This window comes from Canis lupus, chromosome X, assembly GCF_003254725.2.
Source record: "Canis lupus dingo isolate Sandy chromosome X, ASM325472v2, whole genome shotgun sequence".
In the NCBI taxonomy this organism is placed as follows: Eukaryota; Metazoa; Chordata; class Mammalia; order Carnivora; family Canidae; genus Canis; species Canis lupus.
In genome coordinates this window covers 74,327,984-74,351,995 of record NC_064281.1, presented here as the reverse complement: position 1 = coordinate 74,351,995, position 24,012 = coordinate 74,327,984, and the positions used below count along the sequence as shown (strand labels likewise).

At 40.1% G+C, this 24,012-nt stretch overlaps 1 protein-coding gene across 2 annotated transcripts in view; it reads left to right on the top strand.

Moving 5' to 3' along the window:
• Positions 1-19,910, top strand: part of PCDH19 (protocadherin 19) — a 137,929-nt gene extending 118,019 nt beyond the window's left edge. For both annotated transcript variants that reach the window (XM_025431748.3, XM_025431747.3), the window contains exon 5: positions 14,157-19,910. In XM_025431748.3, the coding sequence (XP_025287533.1) occupies positions 14,157-14,746 (590 nt within the window). In that variant the 3' untranslated portion in view covers positions 14,747-19,910. The remainder of the gene's footprint in view (positions 1-14,156) is intronic.
• Positions 19,911-24,012: the final 4,102 nt, after the last annotated feature.

The window sequence follows — 24,012 nt, the reverse complement described above, 5'->3', positions numbered from 1 at the left end:
CCTGGAGATGTGAGTTTCTAGGCAGAAAGATTTGATGTGATGAGGAAAGGGCTACAAAGCTGACAGAAAAGTCTGAACAGAATGGTGAAACAAAAGGCTATTTTGGGCATGGCAGAAACAAGTTAAATACTATGAAATGGAGAAAAGGGAGATGAGATGAAAAAAGAGGGAAGAGAATTAATTCATGGGAGCACTTATTTCTAGGTGGGAATAAAAGGTCCACTGAACTCCAGGGGAACTTTCCTTTATGCAATGCCTGTGAATATGTTGAAGTTCTGTAAAGGCAATTCCATCTTAAATGCACTGGGGGAGCTGATAAGCTGCAGTTCGTGGATTACACTATCTAGTGCATAATCAATGTACTATTCCCATGCCCTGGAAAATCTGCAGGGTGTGGTCAGGAGAAAGGAAATAGAACAGATGGAAGATGTCCTCTCAGAGTTTAAGAGCTTCCTTAAACAAAGGCAAGATGTGAGCCTCCCCTTTTACACCTCCAGCAACCTTTCTGAAAACTACCTTTGAAATTGTCTGGCTTCTTCCCAGTTCCTCAGTAATTTCTGAAACATTTTAGGTACTCTGATTAGTTTTGCTTTTAAAAATAAAAGAAAGTTGGTTTGTGTGTGCTAAAAAAAGAATCATCTGGACAATCTGTGCCTATTTGGGTGGTGCACAAGAAAGGCGAACTCTTGTATCAATCTTTATTCCCTCTGTAAACACAGATGACCAAAAGCAAAGGCTGTTATTAATGGTAATGCAGACCAGAAAAAAAGGCTATTATTTTCAGTCTGTTGAACAATACAAAAATGCTTCTCAAGCACTGTGTTCAGATGTTTCTTTTTATTAGTCGTCACACAAGAAATTAGACTAATTTTAAACAGTTCATTTTCCCACTCTTGTCTCTGTAAAATCATTACTCATGAGTGGTTTCTTTGTTGAAATACCGCTGACCTCCCATATTGGAATGGATAACAAGGTGTTAAATGTATAAACCTTTCAATTTGCATGAACTCTGGAAAAGGTGGGGGAAGCAAAGATTCCCCAGGAGAATAAAACCATTTGTCAATGTCCTATATAAGCATCTTATCCAGGAATCTATGTCAGCATTGCAATTCTGTGTTGTGTTGTGGTCTGTGTGTGTGTGTGTGTGTGTGTGTGATTAATAACAGGAAAGAGCTCTTTGAATGCCAGCAGGAGGTTTAGAAATATAATTCTGCATCTGCCCCACTCCTCTCCTTTCCAGTATTTTTCTACCCCCTGCCTCCAATCCAAGACCATTAGGATATTGATAAAGGAGTTGGGCCATGTCTTAATATATGAGCAGATGATGATCCTTAGCTCTTCAGCTAGGCGCTGTTTGCATTTTGCCAAAGCTGATTATTTTATCTGCAGTTTTAATAAGAAGCCAGATTATTTTCTGTTCACTAACTGATAGAAGCAAATTAAAAAAATATTGCAAAGTAGAATCAAGATAAGAAAGCTCTAGGGCCAAAGAAGGCTTTTTCTTTAATTAATAATTTCAGTTTACTCTTAGAATATTTCTATGCTAGAATCCAACATTTATACTAAACAAGTCTGCACCCTCCCTCTCTGTAACTGCCAGATTGGAATCTCAGAATAGAAATCATGCAGGCTTGAATGAAGCTTCAAATTCTCTACTCTCGGTGCTGTCTTGTTTTCTGAACATAGAACTAGACTCCTCAGGGCTTCTCTAGACACAGCATGGTGTTTCTTCATTAGGTACATGTTTTGCAGACCTAGTCATGAGAGATTGGCATTTTAACCGACAAGGGGCAAAACACAATAAAATGGAGTTCAGGAGATGTAATGTCTTGGAAAAACAGAATATTATTCCAAGGGTGTAAAGATACATGATCTGTACTAAATGGACAGTGCATTTAAATTTCACCAAACTCGTTTTAATAACCTTTTTATTTGTTCCATTGATATATTTTGCAGCTTTATTGAGATATAATAGACATATAATGCTCCCTTGTTTTAACTTGTGAATGGAAATGAGTATTCAGAATGATGAGGACTGATGGTGGTGTGTGCACGTGTGTGTATGTCTGTGATATATTTCTGTGGCTACAATCTAGGCTTACTATGCATCAATACTTACATGGATTCTACTAGAATTGTGTCAGAGTGTCTTAACTCAGGTCATCTCCACCAAAAAGCCTTTTGCTACTCTTATATTCAGAGATGGGCCAACTCAGAAAAAGCCCTCACAGCTGTGGCCCAAAGACATTCCAAAACTTCTTTGATGCTTCAGCCAGAGCAGCCATACTTTCTTTCTTTCTTTCTTTCTTTTTTTTTTTTTTTCCATACTTTCTTTCAAAGAAGAGTTGGACAAGCTATGGGCCAGGGGGTCATACAAGAACTGCCATGTGTTAAAGGTGTAAAGGATTTTTTTTCTCCCTAATAAGAGCAGCAGGACAAGCATAGGATGCCTTCAAATGATCAAGCTTCCCCAAAGAATAGATTAATTGGTCTCACTTCTGAATTTGTCTAATTGCTTTTGAGGCAATACCCTGAAAAATGGAACTTGCTCTTTCCTACTAGTATGATTTTTTTTAAAGATTTTATTTATTTATTCATGAAAGACACAGAAGGAGAGAGGCAGAGACACAGGCAGAGGGAGGAGCAGGCTCCATGCAGGGAGCCCGATGTGGGGATCCTGGAACTCCAGGATCACACCCTGAGCCTAAGGCAGTTGCCCAACCGCTGAGCCACCCAGGTGTCCCTCCTACTAGTATGATTAAGTGGACACCTGAAAAAAGAATAATTATGAGTATTTCTAAGGAAAAGAGCAAAAGAGTCAAACTGAGCATTGTCCATGAAAGATAGAGAATGACAAGTAAACATAGAATGTGGTGTTTGATCCCTTCAATTTTAGTATTCATTATTCATAGTTATTATTCAGAAATCCCAGCACAAATGTTAGCCTGCACCCCAGTGACACATTTGCATTTTATTTTAAGTTGATTTCTACCTGGTTTTGCAAACAAGGATTTAATGGTTTTGCCTGTCTCTCTCCCTCTCCTGCTGTAGCTATAGCTCGTCTTTTTCATCGACTGACTTCTATCCCTTTCACACTCTTTATCGCCATCATCTGTTTCATTCCCTTATCCTAGATTCATTCATTCCCCACACCCCCCATCCTCCCTCCCTCCCTCCCCCTAATGTTCTAGGAGAAATGATTTCTAACACGTAAAAGTGATATTTGAATAGATTCCCCTAAGGCAATCAATTTACTTTTAATTTGTCTGGAACTAAGCTTTTCTTTGTTGCAATGAGGAAGGATTGAAACTGCTGTAAAATTTATTAGCTTCCAGGAAGATATTTGAAATGAATTTTTTTAATGATTGTGCTGTTTGCTGTACCCAGAAGCGGTGTCATAGCAATTACAGTATTCCAGATGGTTGCTGAAGTTACACTGCAACATGAAGATAATGCCAGACTTTTCGCTGAGGCTTTTGTTGGTAATGAATAGTCAACCTAGATAGTTAATAGATATTAGTCTTTCTGACATTCCCGTGTGCCTCCAGAGTCTGTTTCTAGTGACTCCTACCTAGCTGATGTCATGACATACACTATCTTTTTGAATCATTGCAAGGGACAGTTATTGGTTTACTGAACACTTTATTTTCCAAATGTGAAAGAAGTGATTGGAGAATTGCAAATGTTGTTTCTTAGTTTTGTCACTCAGTAACAGGAACATTTTGGCAGTCAGGAATCTTCAAAGAATTTAGAAATCACGGTTGCACCATTTTGACTCATGTATAGTATTGCCTGAATGTCCTGGGACTTGACTGAAGGAAGTGTCAGTTTCTGTGAAGAACACCAGACTTTTTCTCCCTCCAAAATTAAATTTTCTTTTTTTAAAAAATTTATTTTAATTTATTTTTTTTCAACATTAAATTTTCATTAAAAAAGGGAAGTTTTTTTTCCTCCTGGCTAACCTACCCTGTCACTCCTGCTTTTTTTTTTTAAAGATTTTATTTATTTATCCATGAGAGAGAGAGAGAGGCAGAGACACAGGCAGAGGGAGAAGCAGGCTCCATGCAGGGAGCCTGACGTGGGACTCTATCCAGGGTCTTCAGGATCACATCCCCGGCTGCAGGCGGCGCTAAATGGTTGAGCCACCCGGGATGCCCTCCCTCCTGCTTTTTTACCAGTCTTATTCATGCCATCCTCACTGTGTGTTCTGTCTAATCCCCTGAAGCTCATGACCAACATAAGAGTGGCTTTTTTTCTCAAGCTAATGATCTGTTAGCAATTTCCTTATTTTCCAGGAAAGAGTAAAACCAAGTTGGCAGCGACTTTAGTTCAGGGCTACTTATACACATCATATGAAGGCTCTGTCTTGCCAGCAGCAGCAGAACTACCTGTAGGATGTGTGAAACAGTCTGGCTGTTTTTAATCTACACAAAATCAAACAACTGGTTTGAACTCTTCACAGAAGTGACTAGGTGTTGTAGGTGTCCAACGGATATAGGCTAAGAGGCTTAATTCTGTGGATGTTTTAGAATGAAACATTAAAAAAAAGGTTCCACTTTGCTCAGAGTTTCAGTATTTCAGTGTTCCTCCTTTTGGGGGAATTGTTCAATGGCCTTCTTTAACACCTCATATTTGACTTGTAAAAATACTTTTTCAAGGCACCAGGGTGGCTGAGTGGTTGAGCATCTGCCTTCGGCTCAGGTCATGATCCCCTGTCATGGGGAATCAAGTCCTGCATTGGGCTCCCTCAGGGAGCCTGCTTCTCCCTCTGCCTAGGTCTCTGTCTTTCTTTCTGTTTCTCCCATGAATAAATAAATAAAATGTTTTTTTTAAGATACATTTTCAAATAGTTTCTAAACACCCAGGTGAAGGCCAGCACTTTGTCACATGATTTTCTTTACCACAGAAGCCAAAATACAAAGATTCCAGTTTAGTCCATTTCTGCTTATCTTGGTCACCATGAATACCTCTTATTTCTTAGTCTCAATTTTCCAGGCAGCCTTCTGCTTCATTTCCTTGTTCCCCATGCATCAGCACAAATGATGTATACTTACATGCATCTTGAAATCTCTTTTTTGTGGGTTGAATGGAATTGAGTCCTAGTAGAAAAATGAAAACTCCACAAACTATTGTGATTGTACCAATTGCAACTTAGAATTGTATGACTTTACATGCTACACTCTCATCTGCCATAAATATTCAATTCTCAAGCACTTCTACTTCATTATGCTTTAACTTTCTCTCTTTGACCAGCTCAACATTGAAGATGATTCAATTGCTTTGAATTCTGGAAGGGGCATCTTTTAATGTATTTTCCAGTTGCACTGGGAGTAAGTGATTTCAGATGCATAGATGGTGAATGAGAAGAGAGGCTTATATGCCATTTGGCATCACAGAGGCCAAGTGATGGGTGGCACTTGCTGATTGATGCTGATCTGTTAAATGGTCTAGGACAAGATTGGGGTCCATCAGTTTTTGGGTTTGCTGGGTTTTTTTTTTTTTTGCAGCCATCCATTCCATCCAAAGCTAAAACATTACTTTACAGATTCCTGCTATATGACTAGTTAGCCCTCCTGAAAATACCACGCTCTGCCAATCAGGGCTGCCTTTTTTCTTTGCCTATCTGCTGTCTTTTGGCAACATCCTTTTGGCGGGCTCAGGAACTTTGTTCCTATACCCTATCCCCACCATGCCTTTCCTAGGTATCTCTCCCTCTAGACATTTGCAGCCTTTTTTTTAACCCCACAAAATCTCTCCTATCCTGGGTTCCCTTCACCCATGATTTTGCTAGATGACCAAAGAAAACCCAATGATCTCAGTTTGGCAGTGGATTCCTTTATTTTCACAGGGACCTTAATGCTTGTACCCAACTGAATGAGAGATGTGAGAATTTCTTTCTGTGTCAGAATGGCTGGTCTTTGGATAGCTCTTCTTTGGCATCCATCAAATAATGCCATGTAGGTGTTTTGAATACCAATCACAGTTCTGGCGTCTTACCCCTCCTGCCTGTTGCCTGTCAGACCATAGTGCTGTAGGAAGGGCTGCTAACAACGAGTAGAATGCTAGAGAACAGGACAATAAAAAGAAAGCATTAGGGAGGAACCAAAATGGCAGAAAATTCTGAAAGAAAAGGAAGAAGGGCGTGAGAAAGAGACAAGCAATTGTTCATAGCATGATTTGTGATTTACTTATTACACTAGAGTGGCTGCAGAGTAGCTTGGTGTCATTGGTTCATGAATCTCTGGGAATATCTCAGCCTTCACTGATGTGCCCTTGAATATTTTATAGATGGAACTCCCAACTTTTCTTGCCAAAACTTTGGGTCTGTTAGAAAGTGAGTGTAAAGTCCAGATAGTGCTTCCAGCTCCCCTTCCTCCCTCCCTCTCTCCCTTCCTGGCCTTAATTTTGCCATACATATTTTAATTAGTTTTGCCAGAAAGAGTCAGCATCTGCAATTGGTCTACTAAAAGGCTCACTATAGGGCCCAGTTTGGATTTATATTTTATAGGAATTAGCAACAGTTTTGTTTGATGCCAAGAAATAATGCTTGATCTTTGAACAGCACATTCATTTCCTCAATAGATGCTTCTGCTCATTTATTGTTACCTTATCAGAGTACAGGTCCTATTAACTATTGTTAGAATTGAAAACTCCAAGGCGGACATCAAATCATGACACATCTCTTTAAAATCTGCACATAGTGTTTAGGAAACCACTGAGAGGCTAAGATGACACTTGACTTTAACGTTTCTCAAGTGCTATATTTATTTTATTGTTTCTGACACAGCTACCTAGTGTTCTTAAGTTTTTGTAGTTTCTACCAAATAGAATAGTAATTTCCACTTTTAGGAGTTGTATCAGTAGCATAGTATCTGGTGTGTTGACCAAGGTTCTTTGTTTTATTGCTATCACTCATATATCTTTTGTAAAAAAGATTGTTTTATTCATGAGAGACAGAGAGAATGAGAGAGAGAGAAAGAGAGAGAGAGAGAGGCAGAGACACAGGCAGAGGGAGAAGTAGGCTCCATGCAGGGAGCCCGATGTGGGACCCGATCCCGGGACTCCAGGATCACGCCCCGGGCGGAAGGCAGGCGCCACACCATGGAGCTACCCAGGGATCCCATCATATACCTTTTTTTTTTATCCAATTAAATTAAACTGTTACAGAGTACCTGCTCTATGCTGGACACTATGCCAGCTTCTGTGGGTATGGGAGGGATCAAAATAGATATAATCTTTGCTCGTTTTGAATTTATATGCTAGCACTGGATATAGATACTAGACAACCATAAGGAGTGCTATAAAAAGAGGTGGTATACAACATACCCTAGTCTATCTAAGAGATCAGGGAAGGATTCCCTGAGAAAGTTAAATTTAATTTGAGGTTTCAGGGATAATATATCAATTATAAATAGTGTTCAACTGCTGGTAATAAAGATCCTCCTCTCCCACGAAAGAAAATGAATCAATGGCTAAGAGGGAGGCTTATTTTTCTGCTTATATGAAAGAACTTCAGGTCTAGTGAGGTGAATCTACAATATCTTTGATATCTCAGAGCTCTTCTGTCTGTCTGTTCTGCTTTCCATAGCTTCAATCCTCAGAGTTCCCAGTAGTAAGATGGATACTGTAGATCTAGCCATTGTGTCTCCATTCCAGACAGGACAAAGCAGGATGGAATAAGGACAAAAGGGTCCCCCAGCTACATCACCCCCTCCTCCTTTTAAGGAGTTTTTTTTTTACATCCTGCCTTCATAACATCAATCACATGGCCACACCTATCTATAAGAGAGGCCAGGAAATCCAGTTTTTTAGCTGGCATATTGCCAATCCTAAGAAAAGAGTGGTTCTATTCCTAGATGTTAAATGGAGGTATGGATATTTGGTGGGCAGTTCATTATGTGTGCTTCAGATGAGTAAGAGTTAGGTAGGTCAAGAGGGGATATTTCCTAGCAGTTATGTTTTCTTGATTATAGGCATACATGACAAATTTTGACAACACTTACCTGTTCATAATTGGCGCTCCCATTCCTTCAACTATATCTTCCAAAACTTGGCCCTGCTTTTGTTGTAGATTATTTTGTTCAGAGAATGATGCAGATTGAGCTAAGTGGATACATATGAGTACAACCTAGGAAGCTTTTCTGATTTACACATCACTTGGCTTGTAGGTTATGTTACCACTGCTACTTAGAAGGAACTAACTACTTGGCTCTTAGGAACTGGAACTCACTTTTACTTTCCTTTTCTGCCTCATTGACTGCAGATCACTTCTGAGGAGGTGATACATTGCTCTTGTAACTGATACCTTGAACTATTTTAGTGTTAGAGTTTTGTCTCTGATCATTGGGATCTTTGAGTTAAATACATCCAAACTCTGAATCACAAGAAAGAGCTGCAGCATTATTGAACACATCCATTGTGTCTGGACATCTATACAAACCCAACAGAGCCTCTCAGCTCTTCTATTCCATCAGGTCTTTGAAAGTTTTAGCAGAGTCTGAGATGATGTTTTCATCATTTTCTTTTTTTTACTTTGGGGCCATGTGTAGGCTTTTTCTAGTGAGGAAGCACATTGTTTGCCTCCATCTGAAGAGACAGTGGTTTTATGAGGAGGGTAACAATTGCCCCAAAAAGTTTTCCTAATATTTGCACAAAATAACATATTCTCTTCTTTTGCTATTTGAACTACTTCCTTATCCATCATATCTTAATCATTGCTCTTATGCCTTTTATTTAAGATGTAATTTTTTTTTTGCCAGACGTTTAAGGTTACTCTCACCAAGGTCCCTAATGACAGATGACAAATACATATGACCACCTACATTGAGGAAGCTTTATTTTCTCTCTGTATTTTCTTTTTTTTATGAATTTATTTTTTATTGGTGTTCAATTTGACAACATATAGAGTAACACCCAGTGCTCATCCCATCAAGTGCCCCCCTCAGTGCCCATCACCCAGTCACCCCTACCCCCCACTCACCTCCCCTTCCACCACCCCTAGTTCGTTTCCCAGAGTTAGGAGTCTCTCATGTTCTGTCTCCCTTTCTTATATTTCCCACTCATTTTTTCTACTTTCCCCTTTATTCCCTTTCACTATTTTTTATATTCCCCAAATGAATGAGACCATATAATGTTTGTCCTTCTCCGATTGACTTATTTCACTCAGCATAATACCCTCCAGTTCCATCCACGTCAAAGCAAATGGTGGGTGTTTGTTGTTTCTAATGGCTGAGTAATATTCCATTGTATACATAAACCACATCTTCTTTATTCTCTCTGTATTTTCAACTTTTTGTCTAAATTTGATTTAAGGACTGGCTTTGAGATGTGTGTCCCACTTCCAAACGTATACATTTTATTCATTCATTCATTCGTTCGTTCATTCATTTATTTTTGCAAATCTTAGGGACAAGTTCAGAATTAGAGAAGACCAATTTGCAAATTCCTCACTGACCCCTAATTTTACGTACATTTAAATTATAGACACCTGCCGCCATTTATCTGTACCTGGTAATGTCTTTGAATTTCCACAACTGTGTGTGGATTTTAGAGGTTTACATTTTGCCTTGCGTAGGCTCAGGTCAAGATGTAACAAGGTATAGAGGCATAAATAAGCATATAAGAGGAATCTTAGCAGGGAACTAGTGAATTGTTAACTGACCTCTGTTTCAGCTGGAGCCAGGATCTTGACAATTTTTTTTGACAGCTAATTTTTACAAAATGGTTCAAAATGGATACAAAATGGTTCCTCTCTACTCTTATGCCTCCATCCCTAGCCACTATACTACATGATGGCAGGCAAATAACCTCTACCGGTTCTGTGCAATTCCAGAAGTAGTTTCTTCACATTTTTACATCTGGTCTGTCTTCATTGCTGTTCTTAGGGGGCTTTGTATTGTGACTTTCTCACCTTTAATATGCAGTTTCCTTACTAAACTGAAGTTTTGGCTTTTGAAAAAGTAATTTATCTGCAATACATTTATGAATGTAGATTACCTTTGGCTGGGAACACATTCTTCCTGTCTGTCTATATTCAGCATGCTTTCTTTCCTATTTTATATGGCTATAAATACTAAAGTTAGGTTAGATTTTGTTTTAATTGAATTGACACAAATGTCATCAAGTGTTGTTCAATACTAAAAATGAGAAGCAGCAAGTCACTGCCCTTAGTAAGAATTTCAGGAAATAAAGATATCAAATCTAAGCCAGGGGTGAAACATTGTGAGTAAATGAGTCTCTAAGATTCAAGTCTTTGCTCACATTGAGGCAAGAGCAATGAACATATAAGTTCACATAATTAATCCAAAAAAATTCCTATTTTTTAAACCTCATATAGGGCTGATATAGGCTTAGTGAGATTGGTGGGTAGGCTTATTATCACATTCCCGGAGGAGCGGAGTTTATCTTTTCCTCTTCCCGGAGGGTTATTTATCCATGTAGGCAGTGGGTAAGTTGAAATCAAGTACTATCTTTGCAGAGAAGCTTCTAAGACTGAGTTCCCTGCTCTGGTCTTCCTAAATTCATAAGATCTTACAGGTATCTGTTTCTAGGACCTCTGCTCTTCTTTTGTGTGTGGTGGGGATCCAGGTCTTCCCATGCTATTTATTTGAAGCAGTCTAATATGGGGACGAGCACTGTGCTTGCCTTCAGTGTAACACATGGATGGCGTTCTCCTACTTAATTGTGTTGAAAAAAAAAAAAACTGCATCTCCAAATTGGAAGGCAACTACTTGATACTAAAAACTTAAAAGGAAATGAGAGCTGTATGTTCAGTTCATTGAGATGATCTTGCTAGATTATAATTCACCACTGTTCTACTTGAGGTGTGTGAAAGTGGCCTGTAATATCAACCTGAAGGTCGCCTGAGGTTTTTCTCTTAATGGCTTGTCGTATGTCCATGGTTCTAGGGTTCAAAGACCAAGTTCTTCATGCTTTTGTGCTGTAAATTAGGGGAAAAAAGAACAGGGATCTCATAGCCTTCTGGACATTTTTTTTTTCCTTTTTGCTGACTTCCAGGAAACTCTTACTCAGATTTATAGAAATAAAAGCTAATTATTAAAATGTTCCCCCGCTTGCACCCCCTTAATCTTCACCTCAAAACAAATACACTAATTCTTTAGAGTTTTTACCTTGGAAGTTATATGGATTTCAGAGGAGATGGGGAGGATAAAACATCTTTTTGGGGGACTCTGAACATGGTATTCTGTCCTACTGGAGGGATCTTGGGGCTTCCTAGGAAAACACTGCATTTAGATGAAACTGATTATGGGTGGATCATCTGTACACTCTTCCACAAATGTTTGAGTCTATACAAAGTAAACGTTTCTTAAGTTTGTTCCAACATGTTTTCCTTACTTTCGTACTTTCTGTCTCCTAGAAACATACGCATTTTGAATGATGATAGGCTATCAGATGGCAACACTGAGAATTTGCAGGGAAGAGGCAGAGAAAAGGCTTTGAAAACTATTTTGTAGAGGTGGTCATGCAACCCACATGTGGAACTATGCTGGAGTTTGCAGAAGCATTGCCCTACCTATGGTGGAAGGCACTTATCTTATTGGTGATAATGCTCATTTGTTATTTGGCTTCGTATCTGCAAAATTCTGAGTGTTTTATTCTCCACCACTGAAAAGGAGCATAAAATGGCCATCTTAAAGATAAATTGGCAAATTGTGTCCCAGTACACTGAAAGGGTCTGAACTTTGATTGGCTTTTCAGTAGTTTAAAGTAGGTCAAAGGCCATTTTGTGTTGTGTTGAAATCTGGACTCAGCCTGGAGTAGGCCATGATATTTAGCTGCTTCCAATGCCTTTTTTCCAAATGATAAGGTATACATCCAATTCAACCATTATTTCTTGAGCCTCCCATTGTATGTGCCCATTTACCAAAATAACCTTTGGTAGATGAAACAGAACATTGCCTCTTTACTATCCCATTTTCTATTTAAAAATAAGAAACAAACAAAGAAATACAAGTGTATAAAGAAAGATGTGTTATATATAGACTGTATCAGGCAAGACCCTGAATTTCAGACTTCTTCCCCCAGCAAAAAAGCAATCACAGCAATATCAACTTTATTTTGTCATGCTTTTTTGTTTTCATCTTTACAGTCTCTCCTTATCTCCCTACCTCCTCCAATTCTGCCCCAAGGTTTTCTGTAAATGTTAAACTGCTCGTATCTTGATGCACTATACAATGTAATAAAAATTTTGATTAGGTAATCCTCATACAAGAATGTAATATACATTTTCTTAATGTACTGTTGGATCCTATTGGCTAGTATCTTGTTGAGAATTTTTGCATCCATGTTCATCAGGGATATTGGTCTGTAATTCTCCTTTTTGGTGGGGTCTTTGTCTGGTTTTGGAATTAAGGTGATGCTGGCCTCATAGAACGAATTTGGAAGTACTCCATCTCTTTCTATCTTTCCAAACAGCTTTAGTAGAATAGGTATGATTTCTTCTTTAAACGTTTGATAGAATTCCCCAGGGAAGCCATCTGGCCCTTGACTCTTGTGTCTTGGGAGGTTTTTGATGACTGCTTCAATATCCACCCTGGTTATTGGCCTGTTCAGGTTTTCTATTTCTTCCTGTTCCAGTTTTGGTAGTTTGTGGCTTTCCAGGAATGCGTCCATTTCTTCTAGATTGCCTAATTTATTGGCGTATAGCTGTTCATAATATGTTTTTAAAATCGTTTGTATTTCCTTGGTGTTGGTAGTGATCTCTCCTTTCTCATTCATGATTTTATTAATTTGAGTCTTCTCTCTCTTCTTTTTAATAAGGCTGGCTAATGGTTTATCTATCTTATTAATTCTTTCAAAGAACCAACTCCTGGTTCTGTTGATCTGTTCCACAGTTCCTCTGGTCTCGGTTTCGTTGAGTTCTGCTCGAATCTTAATTAACTCTCTTCCTCTGTGTAATATACGTAAAAATAGATGTGGAAAACTAGGGCTACAAACCAGACATTGAGATGAACAATTTTCCAATGGATAAGCAGAAATTAACCCTGGGTCCATGCTTTGATGAAACCCATGTAGAAAGCCTCTCTGAGAGTCAAATTAAAGCCTTATCATTAAATGAACCTGATTTGAGAAGAGAAAAAAATGTCTCACCAATAATTATGAATTCTAACTGCTGAGTTCTTCTATGTTAGGGTTAAAGTAATCCAGGAAAGCTATCTTTAAGAAATATGACCGTAATAAAACTGCAGATGAGAATAAGGAGGGATGGCTAGTGGAGTATAATTAAATGATGCTCAGCCTGTGAGTGATATGTGCATAGGGTCATTTGAAACTTATGGGTCGGTTGAAAGGAAAAGATCTCAGTATATTCCTTCTAATGGGAAATCAAGTCATGTAAATAACTTCGTGAAGATATTGGCTGGTAGAACTGATGGTCAAAAAAAAGTAAAGTGATTGGGTTTTTGAAGAACATACCAATCTTTTTTTTAAGATTTTATTTATTTATTCATGAGAGACACACACAGAGAGAGAGAGAGAGAGAGAGGCAGAGACATAGGCAGAGGGAGAAGAAGGCTCCCTGTTGGGAGCCTGATGCAGGACTCGATGAGGGACTCAATCCCAGGACCCTGGGATCACGCCCTGAGCCAAAGGCAGATGCTCAACCACTGAGCCACTCAGGCATCCATCCTGCGTGATACCAATCTAAAATTAAGTAGGTGGAAGCATAGTTTTCAGTGCTGTTGCTCAAAAATATGGCCAAGGCTTCTCAGATATACTGACTGTTGGATTCTCTGCTCTGCCCCCATTCCCTATTCTGTTGGAACCAATTTCAAATGCAATTGAGTTTTAGCAGGAGTTGTTGATAAAAATGCTGACTCTCAGCATCTTGATACTTCAGGATAACCTTTCTTTAATATACATTTTTTTTTCATCATAACGTGTTTCCCTTTAGGTTAGTTTTGTCAGCAGTAGGAACAACAACAAAAATAATAATAAAAGAGAAGAGTATACAGGGGGAGATCTACAGCCTTTAAAAAATCCAATTCTTCACACTTGTCCCAAAAGGCAATAAAGGACTATCTAAAAGTGTCATTTCCCAAAAGGGCCTGTGGGTACCTAAGAAACCAGAACACTGGGGAGTAACAAAGATTCCTGGGAAAAGCTGATGTAATTGACATTTTATTTTCTCCCAACAGATCAGAATGAAGGCTTTCATTGCCGGGAAGAATGTCGGATTCTTGGCCACTCTGACAGGTGCTGGATGCCCCGGAACCCCATGCCCACCCGCTCCAAGTCCCCTGAGCATGTGAGGAATGTCATCGCGCTGTCCATTGAAGCTACTGCTGCTGATGTTGAGGCTTATGATGACTGCGGCCCCACCAAGCGGACTTTTGCAACCTTTGGAAAAGATGTCAGTGAACACCTGGCTGAGGAGAGGCCCACCTTGAAAGGCAGGAGAACTGTCGATGTGACCATCTGCAGCCCCAAGGTCAACGGCGCTATCCGAGAGGCTGGCAATGGCTGTGAGGCTATTAGCCCTGTCACCTCCCCCCTGCACCTCAAGAGCCCTCTGCCCACCAAACCCTCCGTGTCTTACACCATTGCTCTGGCGCCCCCGGCTCATGATCTGGAGCAATATATCAACAATGGCCCATCTCGTCCCTCTGAAGCTGAGCCTCGTGGAGCTGACAGTGAGAAAGTCATGCATGAGGTCAACCCCACTCTGAAGGAGGGTCGTGACAAAGAGTCTCCTGGTGTGAAGCGTCTGAAGGATATCATTCTCTAAAGCAGTCTCGGGGAAGAACAGAGAGAAACCATGCTGGTTATCGAAGAAGCAGTGGCTGGTTGTTTTAATTGCTCACCAATGGTTGGTTCTTGAGTGGCTGTTATTTCAGAGCTTTCCCTAAATGTATTGTTTATAAGTGACTATCATTCTGTGACAATCCCTCTCGTTTCAACAGGCAGCAGGGGTGTTCATTTGGAGCAAATTAGCTTTGGCTTGAGTTGTTCATGGGGCCTTGATGTTGGGGAAACAGAGACAAATTCAGTTGGGAAAAGTATTATGTATTAAGTGTTTGAATTTATATATTTTTCTATGTCAAATTATTATAAATTACCATTGTGGAGGATTACATTTAAAAAAAAACAATAACAAAAAGAAAGCTCTGGACACCTTTAATAAGCTTGCCACTGTTTTGTAGTGTAGACAAGTTAATGGTCATTTATAGTGTACTATTCATTGATTCAGTGATGTGAAATTGAGCCCCCAAAAGGTTGTTTCTGAACCTTGAGTACTTTCCAATGCCGCTACTTTGCTGTGGACACCCCTGCTTTAAGAACCCTTTTGCTAGCTGTGCTATTGTTGTATTTGATATTGCAAATTGCTATGTATGTGGTGATGGCAAAAGGCTTTTAGAAGTTGGTGTTTTTTTTCTTAGAAAAAATTAAAACTACAGACAAAAACAAAGTGCAACAAACTGAGATGGCAAGTGAATGAGCAACACCACACATATAGATTCAACACTTGGAGGACACTCACTCACGGAGGCTACCCACATAGTGGTTACTCACCACCTTGCAGAGTATTTCTCCTGCCTTTCAGTCTTCTGCCGAGATCAGTGATAGATCATCACAAAAAGTGGTTTTTGGATATTCTGCTATCTACTTTACAGTTGTCAGAACTACTATGCTGAAAGTTTTATGACATCAGTTTTTTAAATTTTCAGGCCCTAAATGGGAAGTTATCCATTTCCAGGCTTAGAAATTCCCTGTATCCAATCGTCTAAAACTCAAAAAGACTGAATCTATCTTGAGATCTAAATTAGCATCTTTTCAGATGCACTCTTCCTGATTCGGTGTTTCCCAATCACAATTAGAATTAGACTGCAAAGCATGTCGGGGGCTGGAATTGAGAACTCCGTGTTGTTCTATATTGTAGGATTATAAATAGGAATAGAGTAAGCAGTACAAAGTGTACATTTAGGAAAAGACAGGTAACCAGTAACAGCATCACTAATCCAATTACTGTGCCTTCTAAATGGAGACACTTGGACACTTGAACTCGTCTTTTTATGACTAATACTTTTTTAAAATTAAGAATGTGAACAGGAAACTATTAACATGAAAATCCTTTAGATTTAGCTAACTCTTTGCTGTAGGCTAGGAATACACCTTTTATTAGTAACAAGTTTGTTATGCACATTCTTTTTTTTGTTTAACATTTCTCCAAGTCCTCCATTTATTGTCTATTAATATTTAGTAGTCAACATAGTATTCTTGCAGCCTAAGAGTTCATTATTTAAAATTAAACAAAATAGGTCACCTTGGCTCTGCCTTGGTCTTTAGAAAGTTGTTTCTAGAGAAACAAGTTTTGTAGTTCTGTTCTCATTTGTTTTATTTTTTTTGGAATTCAAGAGTACCCAGGAAAAAGGCTTAGAGGTTAGAGCACTAAAATGCAAACAAGGATTTATTTTCTTAAGTTTAGTTGGATAAGTGAGCTCTTTTAAATGTTTTAATTATTTTTGTCTGAGTTCTTGGCTGTATTTATAGGAATATTTTCTTTTATGGGGGGGAGGGTTTTGAGGGAGGGTAAGGCAGTAGGGATGGGGTTAAGTAGGAGAGAATATTTCTGAAAAAGAACCTATAATGAAGCTATAAATTCATCCTTATTTCTTATTCAGTGCTGAATACTACTACCTCATGCAAAATATTGGTGTGGCTGCAGATTTCCCTCTGAAACCAATACCATTAGAGATCAATTACAATAACATCTTCATTTCAGCTCATTTCATTGTCTCTCATACACTTTTTTTCTCCCTCTTTGATTCATTTCATCTTAGTAGTTTTGAATTAGGTATTTGTGTTTTCAAGTGACTATTTGATGAACGCATTAAAATTATTTTTTTCCTTTAAGTTATGATGGCTGCCTGTAGAATTTAGACTGTTCTTCACCTGATCCATCCTGATGTTATATTGTTAGCTACCACATCAAGGTCACTTTCAAGTCAGATTTGACAATTTTTGTTCAGGTGTATTTCCTGCTATGCTCAGTGGGAATGAGGGAGAACTTGAGAAGATTGTGGCAAGTGGGAATATTAAATGTTATATGGCCACTGTGCCAGAGAGGGCACTGGCTGCCATGTCTCTTACCAGCCAAGTTTAAAATGGTTAGAGTAGCAGTGGCATAGATTTTGCTCCCCCCCCCACCTTTTTTTTTTCCAGAATTCAGTTTCAAACTATAGACCAATTCTTTTTCCTTATCAAAATACTTTTTTTTTCCTCAGTGGGAAGTCAGAGTTTTTTTGGCTCCCAAACCCTTTACTGAGCATGTTTAGAGAAACATTAATGAAAAAGAAGCTTTTTCATTAAGAAAGTATCTTTTTTTCCCCCTCTATAACTGTCTGATGTATACATACTCCTGGAAGCACAAGGGCATCCTAGGAGGGCTAGTTTTATAGACAGGCTATGCCTGCAAGCAGGAATTTTGTGCATGGATCCTAGATTTCCCTTTGGCTCATGTTCCACCCTCCTCCTTTTCAGTATGTCTGATGAAAAGCCACATAAGGCCAGAAGGCCAAATATTCTTCCTTTTCCCTCTCCAAACATGTTACACATTTAAATCTGAGGGAGAAGTTTCAGTTCCTAAATCCTAGGGAGTTCTATTCCATCTATTCTGATGTCCCTTTTGGGAAGGAGTTGGTGTTGAGGCATGACTTGCTTTTCTAACAGCTACATTGGGCACATCCCTGGGCAGGTAAACTTTTTCATGCAATATATAGGATTTAATTTACATTGATTGCTTTTCCCCAAATAGGGAATATGCTATATACAAGGAATTGGAAGAAGAAGAGAGCCATGCTATGTGGAATCTCTTTTCTCTATACTGACTAATCTTTGAACCTGTCCAGAATGAAACTTACCATATCTTTGATCCTCTTAAAGCCAGGAGAGTAAATTGTGGTCCACCTTATTGCCCAGATAGGTAATGAGCCAAAGTATCCTGCAGTTCCTGAAGGGCAGTTTTTCTCAAACTGTAGTCTTTGAACCGGCGGCAACTACATCACTGTGGGAACTTCTCAGAAATGGTTAATTCTCTGTTCTCATCCAAACCAATTGAAGCAAAGCTCTTGGCAGAGAGGCCTGGTAATTCCTATGTATCAGATGCCCACTAAAGGCTGAGGGCTTGTTAAAGCATGGGTTGATTGGGCCTCACGCTTAGAGTTTCGGTAGGTCTGGGATAGGTTCTGAGTCTTTGCCTATTTAAAAATTCCAAGGTGATGCTGATGCTGCTGGTCTGGGGACCACACTTTTGAGTATCACTGCTCCAGAGTAAACCTGCTTAATAGAGCTAATTGCACCTAAGGTGCCCATCTAAACTAATGTGTTGACATGGTGACCTATTGATCATGAATAAGAGATGTTGGAATATAGTGTAGAACTCTGAAAATTAGCAACACCCAGGGTATCGTCTCGATAGTGTTCCTTCAAGAACAGCATACAACTGATCGTAGGATGGGAATTCAGTTGAACTTTTTATGTTACTCTATCATGTCATTAACAAGCAAAGGAAAAGTGGTCAAATTGAGGCACCAAGGACAGAAGACAGTTTGGGGAGAGGCAGGGGTGTAGGAGAAGCTCAATCAGGCATCCAGGGTGGGAAAAGGATTATTATTGTACATAATAGCAATTCTGGCTAGAATTCCAATGCCCTCTGTGGGGTCATTTTGATGTTTGAATGTTCCCCAAAGCATCCTAACAAGTCTGGTCCACTTGGCTCTTTACCCAGGGTAATAAGACCCTAACTAACTTTGAAAACCTGGCATACATGACCTTAAGAAGTCCATTGTATACAGTCCTAGTGTTTGCCTTCTCAGTAAAATTACATTTAAGGATGTCATTTCATGAGTCAAATTGTATCTGCTGACACTGAAGTGTATTGAGATGTTGTTCTTTAGTTTAAGTATGTAACAAAGTAATATTCAAAGGGGATGTGTGGGGGTGGGGCTGGGACCGGGTGGCTTTATATTGATAATGAAATATTCCAGAGCAAAACACATTGTCCTAAAGAAGTTGTTGCAGCTCTCTTTGTTTTCTTGTGAGGCTGGAATTGGCCTGTGGGTCACTTATTGTGCAAAAGTGAATTAATTTCTAATAGAACTCATATTGCTTTTGTAAAACAAAGAAAATCAACCACCTTGTCTGAAATGTATATTGTAAGGCGCTCTTGGTAAAGAATAACCCACGAAAACCTGATCTTGATTGGAAAGCACTGTAGGTCATTAGGGAAAACTGATGATGCTGATTGTTGCTCCAGCTGTGTTGGCAATTAATTGACCTTGTTACTAACTGTAAGTTGCTGTTGACCTTAGCAAACAAACGGGCTAACACCGTTACAGCACTGGTTAACTAGATTTTTACTGGCACTGGCTGGCGTTCAAATGAGGAAGGCTAGGATACAGACTTTAATGACCAAGAGCCAGACTAGCTCAAGCTAGAAATTAAGCAACAAATACCTCCTTGTGCTATTTGAATGCTAAGGTATTAGTTGCAAAAGGCTTACGCCTTCGCTCCTCTAGTGAGGGGAATGAGCCTGATGACACTATTACTGTTTACCTGTCAAACCAGGGTGGAAATTTAGAGGGATGCAAGTACAGTACGTCTCATTAAGCAGTCTCTGTTGCTGATTATATGAAGATGGAATTGTTGTATATGCTGATTTGTATGTTATGTACATTTTCACAGTGATTGAATCATTGTAAAAACACAGAATCACCACTCTGTTTTATGAAGATGATAAAGCAGCTTTATTAAATTATTACAGTTATGTTTTAAATGGTGTTATCTGCCACATTGTTTCCTTTTATCTGGTGGTTCTCTGTTTCCCCCTTAAATGTGTTTTCTCTGCTTCAAAAATTCAATGCATTTTAGTATTAAAGGCTATTATGGAAAAATTGTTGAGTGTTTGGTGAGATGCGTCTTAGCATTGGTTGGCTGTAGGATGTGGTAATTTTTAGGCCAAGGAAGTAACCAGCCCTTGGTGGGGACACTGGTGTTCAGGCCCAAAGGGTTCCTCTTGCCTTTTCCACTTCACTGGGTTGCCAAGTCTCCAACTAAGGGGGGGCTTCTTCCTTCGACCAGGCTCTAGTCATTTCCCGTGTGCCTCTCCCCCTTCCTATCCTAGTTAATACCATTTTCTGAGGAGAGAGACCCATTCATATCTAGAGTGGCAAAGACTTTTCTGGGTGGTACTTTAAAAAAAAAAGATTGATTTATTTACTCATGAGAGACACGCAGAGAGAGAAGCAGGCTCCCAGGGGGGAGCCCGATGTGGGACTCGATCCCGGGACCCTGGGATCACGACCTGAGCCAAAGGCAGACGCTCAGCCACTGAGCCACTCAGGCGCCCACTTTCTGGGTGGTACTTTAATTTTAATTTTTTTTTTAATTTTTATTTATTTATGATAGGCACACAGTGAGAGAGAGAGAGAGGCAGAGACACAGGCAGAGGGAGAAGCAGGCTCCATGCACCGGAAGCCTGACGTGGGATTTGATCCTGGGTCTCCAGGATCGCGCCCTGGGCCAAAGGCAGGCGCTAAAGCGCTGCGCCACCCAGGGATCCCTGGGTGGTACTTTAAACAAGAACACTAAAACCATTCTTTAAGAATCACCATTTCAGGCCAACTTCACAGTGGGACTTCTCTGAGGAATCAATTTTTTAGAAAGGTGAGAAATAGTAGACGCTGATAGCAGAAGAGAGTTTGAAACAAAGATGACGTGGCTGCCTCCTTGATGCCTTCCGATTTGAAAGTGAAGCAACAGGAGAGGCTCTGACTTTGTACGTAACAGGGCTATGGTATAAGTCCCAATAATCTTGCTTTATCTAAACTGTTATTCTCTGGGGCTTAGCACTTCGGCTGTAGGTATTCATTCTGGCAGAAATGGGCAGAAAAAAAAAATCCTGGTAGAGTAAAAAAAGGGGCATGGCAGAACATTCCCAAATAATGCCTTTAGTGGTTAAAGGCTAAATTGCTTCAGCATGACCTGGTATCTCTGGACCATTAAAAAAAAAATCTCAAGGAAATCCACTGTTTCCCTTGATCTCCAGCTTTCTGCTATCCCTGCCCACCTGTATTAAATTGAGATTGCATCTCATCCCCCCAGAATTAGCTTAAAGCTGTAGCAAGAGCCAGATATTTGATGCTGCAGTTTAACAGATGTTACATCAGAATGCGAATGCAGACATGCTGGGACAAATGAAATCACATATGCAGATGTATATACAGATGTTTACACAGACTCACAGATGTTCCTAAAGGTGTATTGGAAGGAGGCTGATCTGTCACTGTCTTGGAGGCCATTAAGTCACAGGAACCCATTTTGAGTGCTTATGTAATTAGTCCACACCAAAAGTGCAAAGTAGTTTCTCTGACCCTCTTCCATTTACCTTTTTTGGGGGGGGGGTCCTCAAAAAGGAATGGCAACTCCTCTTTAAAATAAGATCCTTCAGGGCAGCCCGCGTGGCTCAGCGGTTTAGCGCCACCTTCAGCCCAGGGTGTGATCCTGGAGACCCAGGATCGAGTCCCACATCGGGCTCCCTGCATGGAGCCTGCTTCTCCCTCTGCCTGTGTCTCTGCCTCTCTCTCTCTCTCTAATGAATAAATAAATAAAATCTTTAAAAAATAAAATATCCTTCAGGGATACCTGGGTGGCTCAGTGGTTGAGCGGCTGCCTTCAGATCAGGGCGTGATCCCGAGTCCCACAGCGGGCTCCCTGCGGGGAGCCTGCATCTCCCTCTGCCTGTGTCTCTGCCTCTCTTTGTGTCTCTCATGAATGAATAAATAAAATCTTAATTAAAATAAGATTCTTCAAAGAATGAGCAAGAGAAAAATAAGTAGTCACAAGATGAAGGGCATTCATACATGCAACACCAGTACATCCAAGGTCATGGACAACTACTGAACCTCTGCCAAAAGTGGGAGAGTTACTAAATCAGAGACATCATGTCAAAGCTATTAAAAGTTGTAAAACAAAACAGAGCAAATTATTTAAATTGCACACTTCTTCATTTTGGTAACTTGTGACTCACCTCATCTGTCATTGATTTTTGCTGTGTGTGGGGTCAAGAAACCATGGTGGGAAACTGCCCAAGAAGGCAGATTCTGATAAGAAGTGACAGCTGCTTGAGGGACACATAAGACTACCCATTTTCATTATTTTGGTTTTGGGGTATAGATATGCCACCACTTGTAAGGGGATGGGACCCTTAACCTGCAAAACAAAATTCTCCAGGATGGGATCAGAGAGGTTTTCTCTTAGAGTTCTAGGTCCTAACTTTCCTTTTGTTGGCAAATGACCTACTTGTATGTCTCACACTTCCATCATGTGCTGCTTTGGATGTGGAGGAGAATGAGTGACAAGCGACACAAGATTTTCTTGGTTATATGCAATTACTGGCTCACTGGCTATAACCCTACCTCATTCTTTCAATGATCAATGCTCTGGAGGGAGTCCACAGAGCCCTGGTGGGAACCTCTGCCGTTGCTGCCCAAAGGTGAGGGGGAAATTGTGCCAGTGGCCCCAACACTTCCCCGCTTTCCTTCTCCCTGTGTGTCAGTGTCTCGACTTCCCGCCAGGTGCCCAAAGCCTTAATTTTCCTTAGATGTCCAGGTTTCCAGTATGCTCCCCTCTCCCCAACCGGAGTCTTCTCTCTTATGATTGTCTTCCCCACTTCCTTTTCTATTCCAGATTATCTCTAAAATTTAGCTGTATCCCATCCTTTCTAGAGTTCTCTACTCTGCTAGGGTTTAAGGGAGCCAAACTTTTTAAATTGACCATCTACTATGTGCCATTTTACAAATATCATCTCATTTCCTCCTCATAGTAACCTTATGGATGGATGATGATATCTCCATTTTATATACACATAAATTGAGGCTTAGAGAGCTTAGGGGACTTACCCAAGGTCACATAGCTACCAAGCAGCAGAGATAGGATTCAAAACCATGTCTGTCTACTTAGAAATTATTACTCTTTTCAACTACTCTTAAGAGACAGGTAATCAACCTGATATGTTCTTCCTTACTTAAATATTAACCAATGGATGCTAATGTCCCAAGGCATTTATCCACCTTGAAAACATATTGACATTTTAACTGAGGTCTTTGAGAACCCAATATCGTGCCCCAAAGAAGTGATTATAGCAGTGTGATTTTCTAGCCAGAGGGCTTTTGATCAGCCTCATAGGCATCTCACTACTCTCTCTATACCCAGTGCCTGCCTTTCAAGTTGCATTAGTCATGCATGACAGGACTATGGCTTCTTTTAGAGTCTGTGCACTCTAGCTAGTCAACAGCCCTTGAAATGAAGGTCTGGTAACCCCATATTCATCTGTCCCTCTGGGTTTCAAGCAATCTGTCAAGGCTGTATTCATGTGTGTTACAGGTCAGCACAGCTGGAGTCAATCCCAATATATGTTCACAATAGGCCCTGGTGACTTTTTAGATCCAGAAAGTTGGTTGAAAATGAGGGAGGTTGAGGGCTATAAAGCAGGGTGAGAGTGGTGGTGGGGAGGGGAGGCATATTTGAAAACTAAATAGAAGCCCCAGACTATTGGAGAAGAATATCAAGGAGTTAAAAAAAAATAGCTGGGAAAACTGACTGAATCATTTGTGAGCACTTGGCCACCAGAGGCCTAGGAATCGGTTGGCATGCCTGCCTCATAGCTCAGGTGTGATTGAAGAGATGTTGATAGGCCCCCAAGGGACCGTTATCTGGTCCTTCTCAGTCAGGAAGGGCCCTGACACAGAGCTAAGCCTAGAAGTGAGGTCAGACAAGGAAAAAATGGGAAGGGAGGAATGATTTCGATGCTTAAAGTCTTTGGTGATGAATTCATCAACTTCCCCAAAGGAGGCCTTGATATAAAGAATTTAAAGACTAATCTATTTAAAAATTCCTGTTGTTGAATGGTTCTTGTCCAGTTTGCCTTGGTGGTCCAGCACTTTCTCAGTCTGGGATGTAGTTCTCAGGGTTTTGGGAGGCCAGACCTGAGTAACA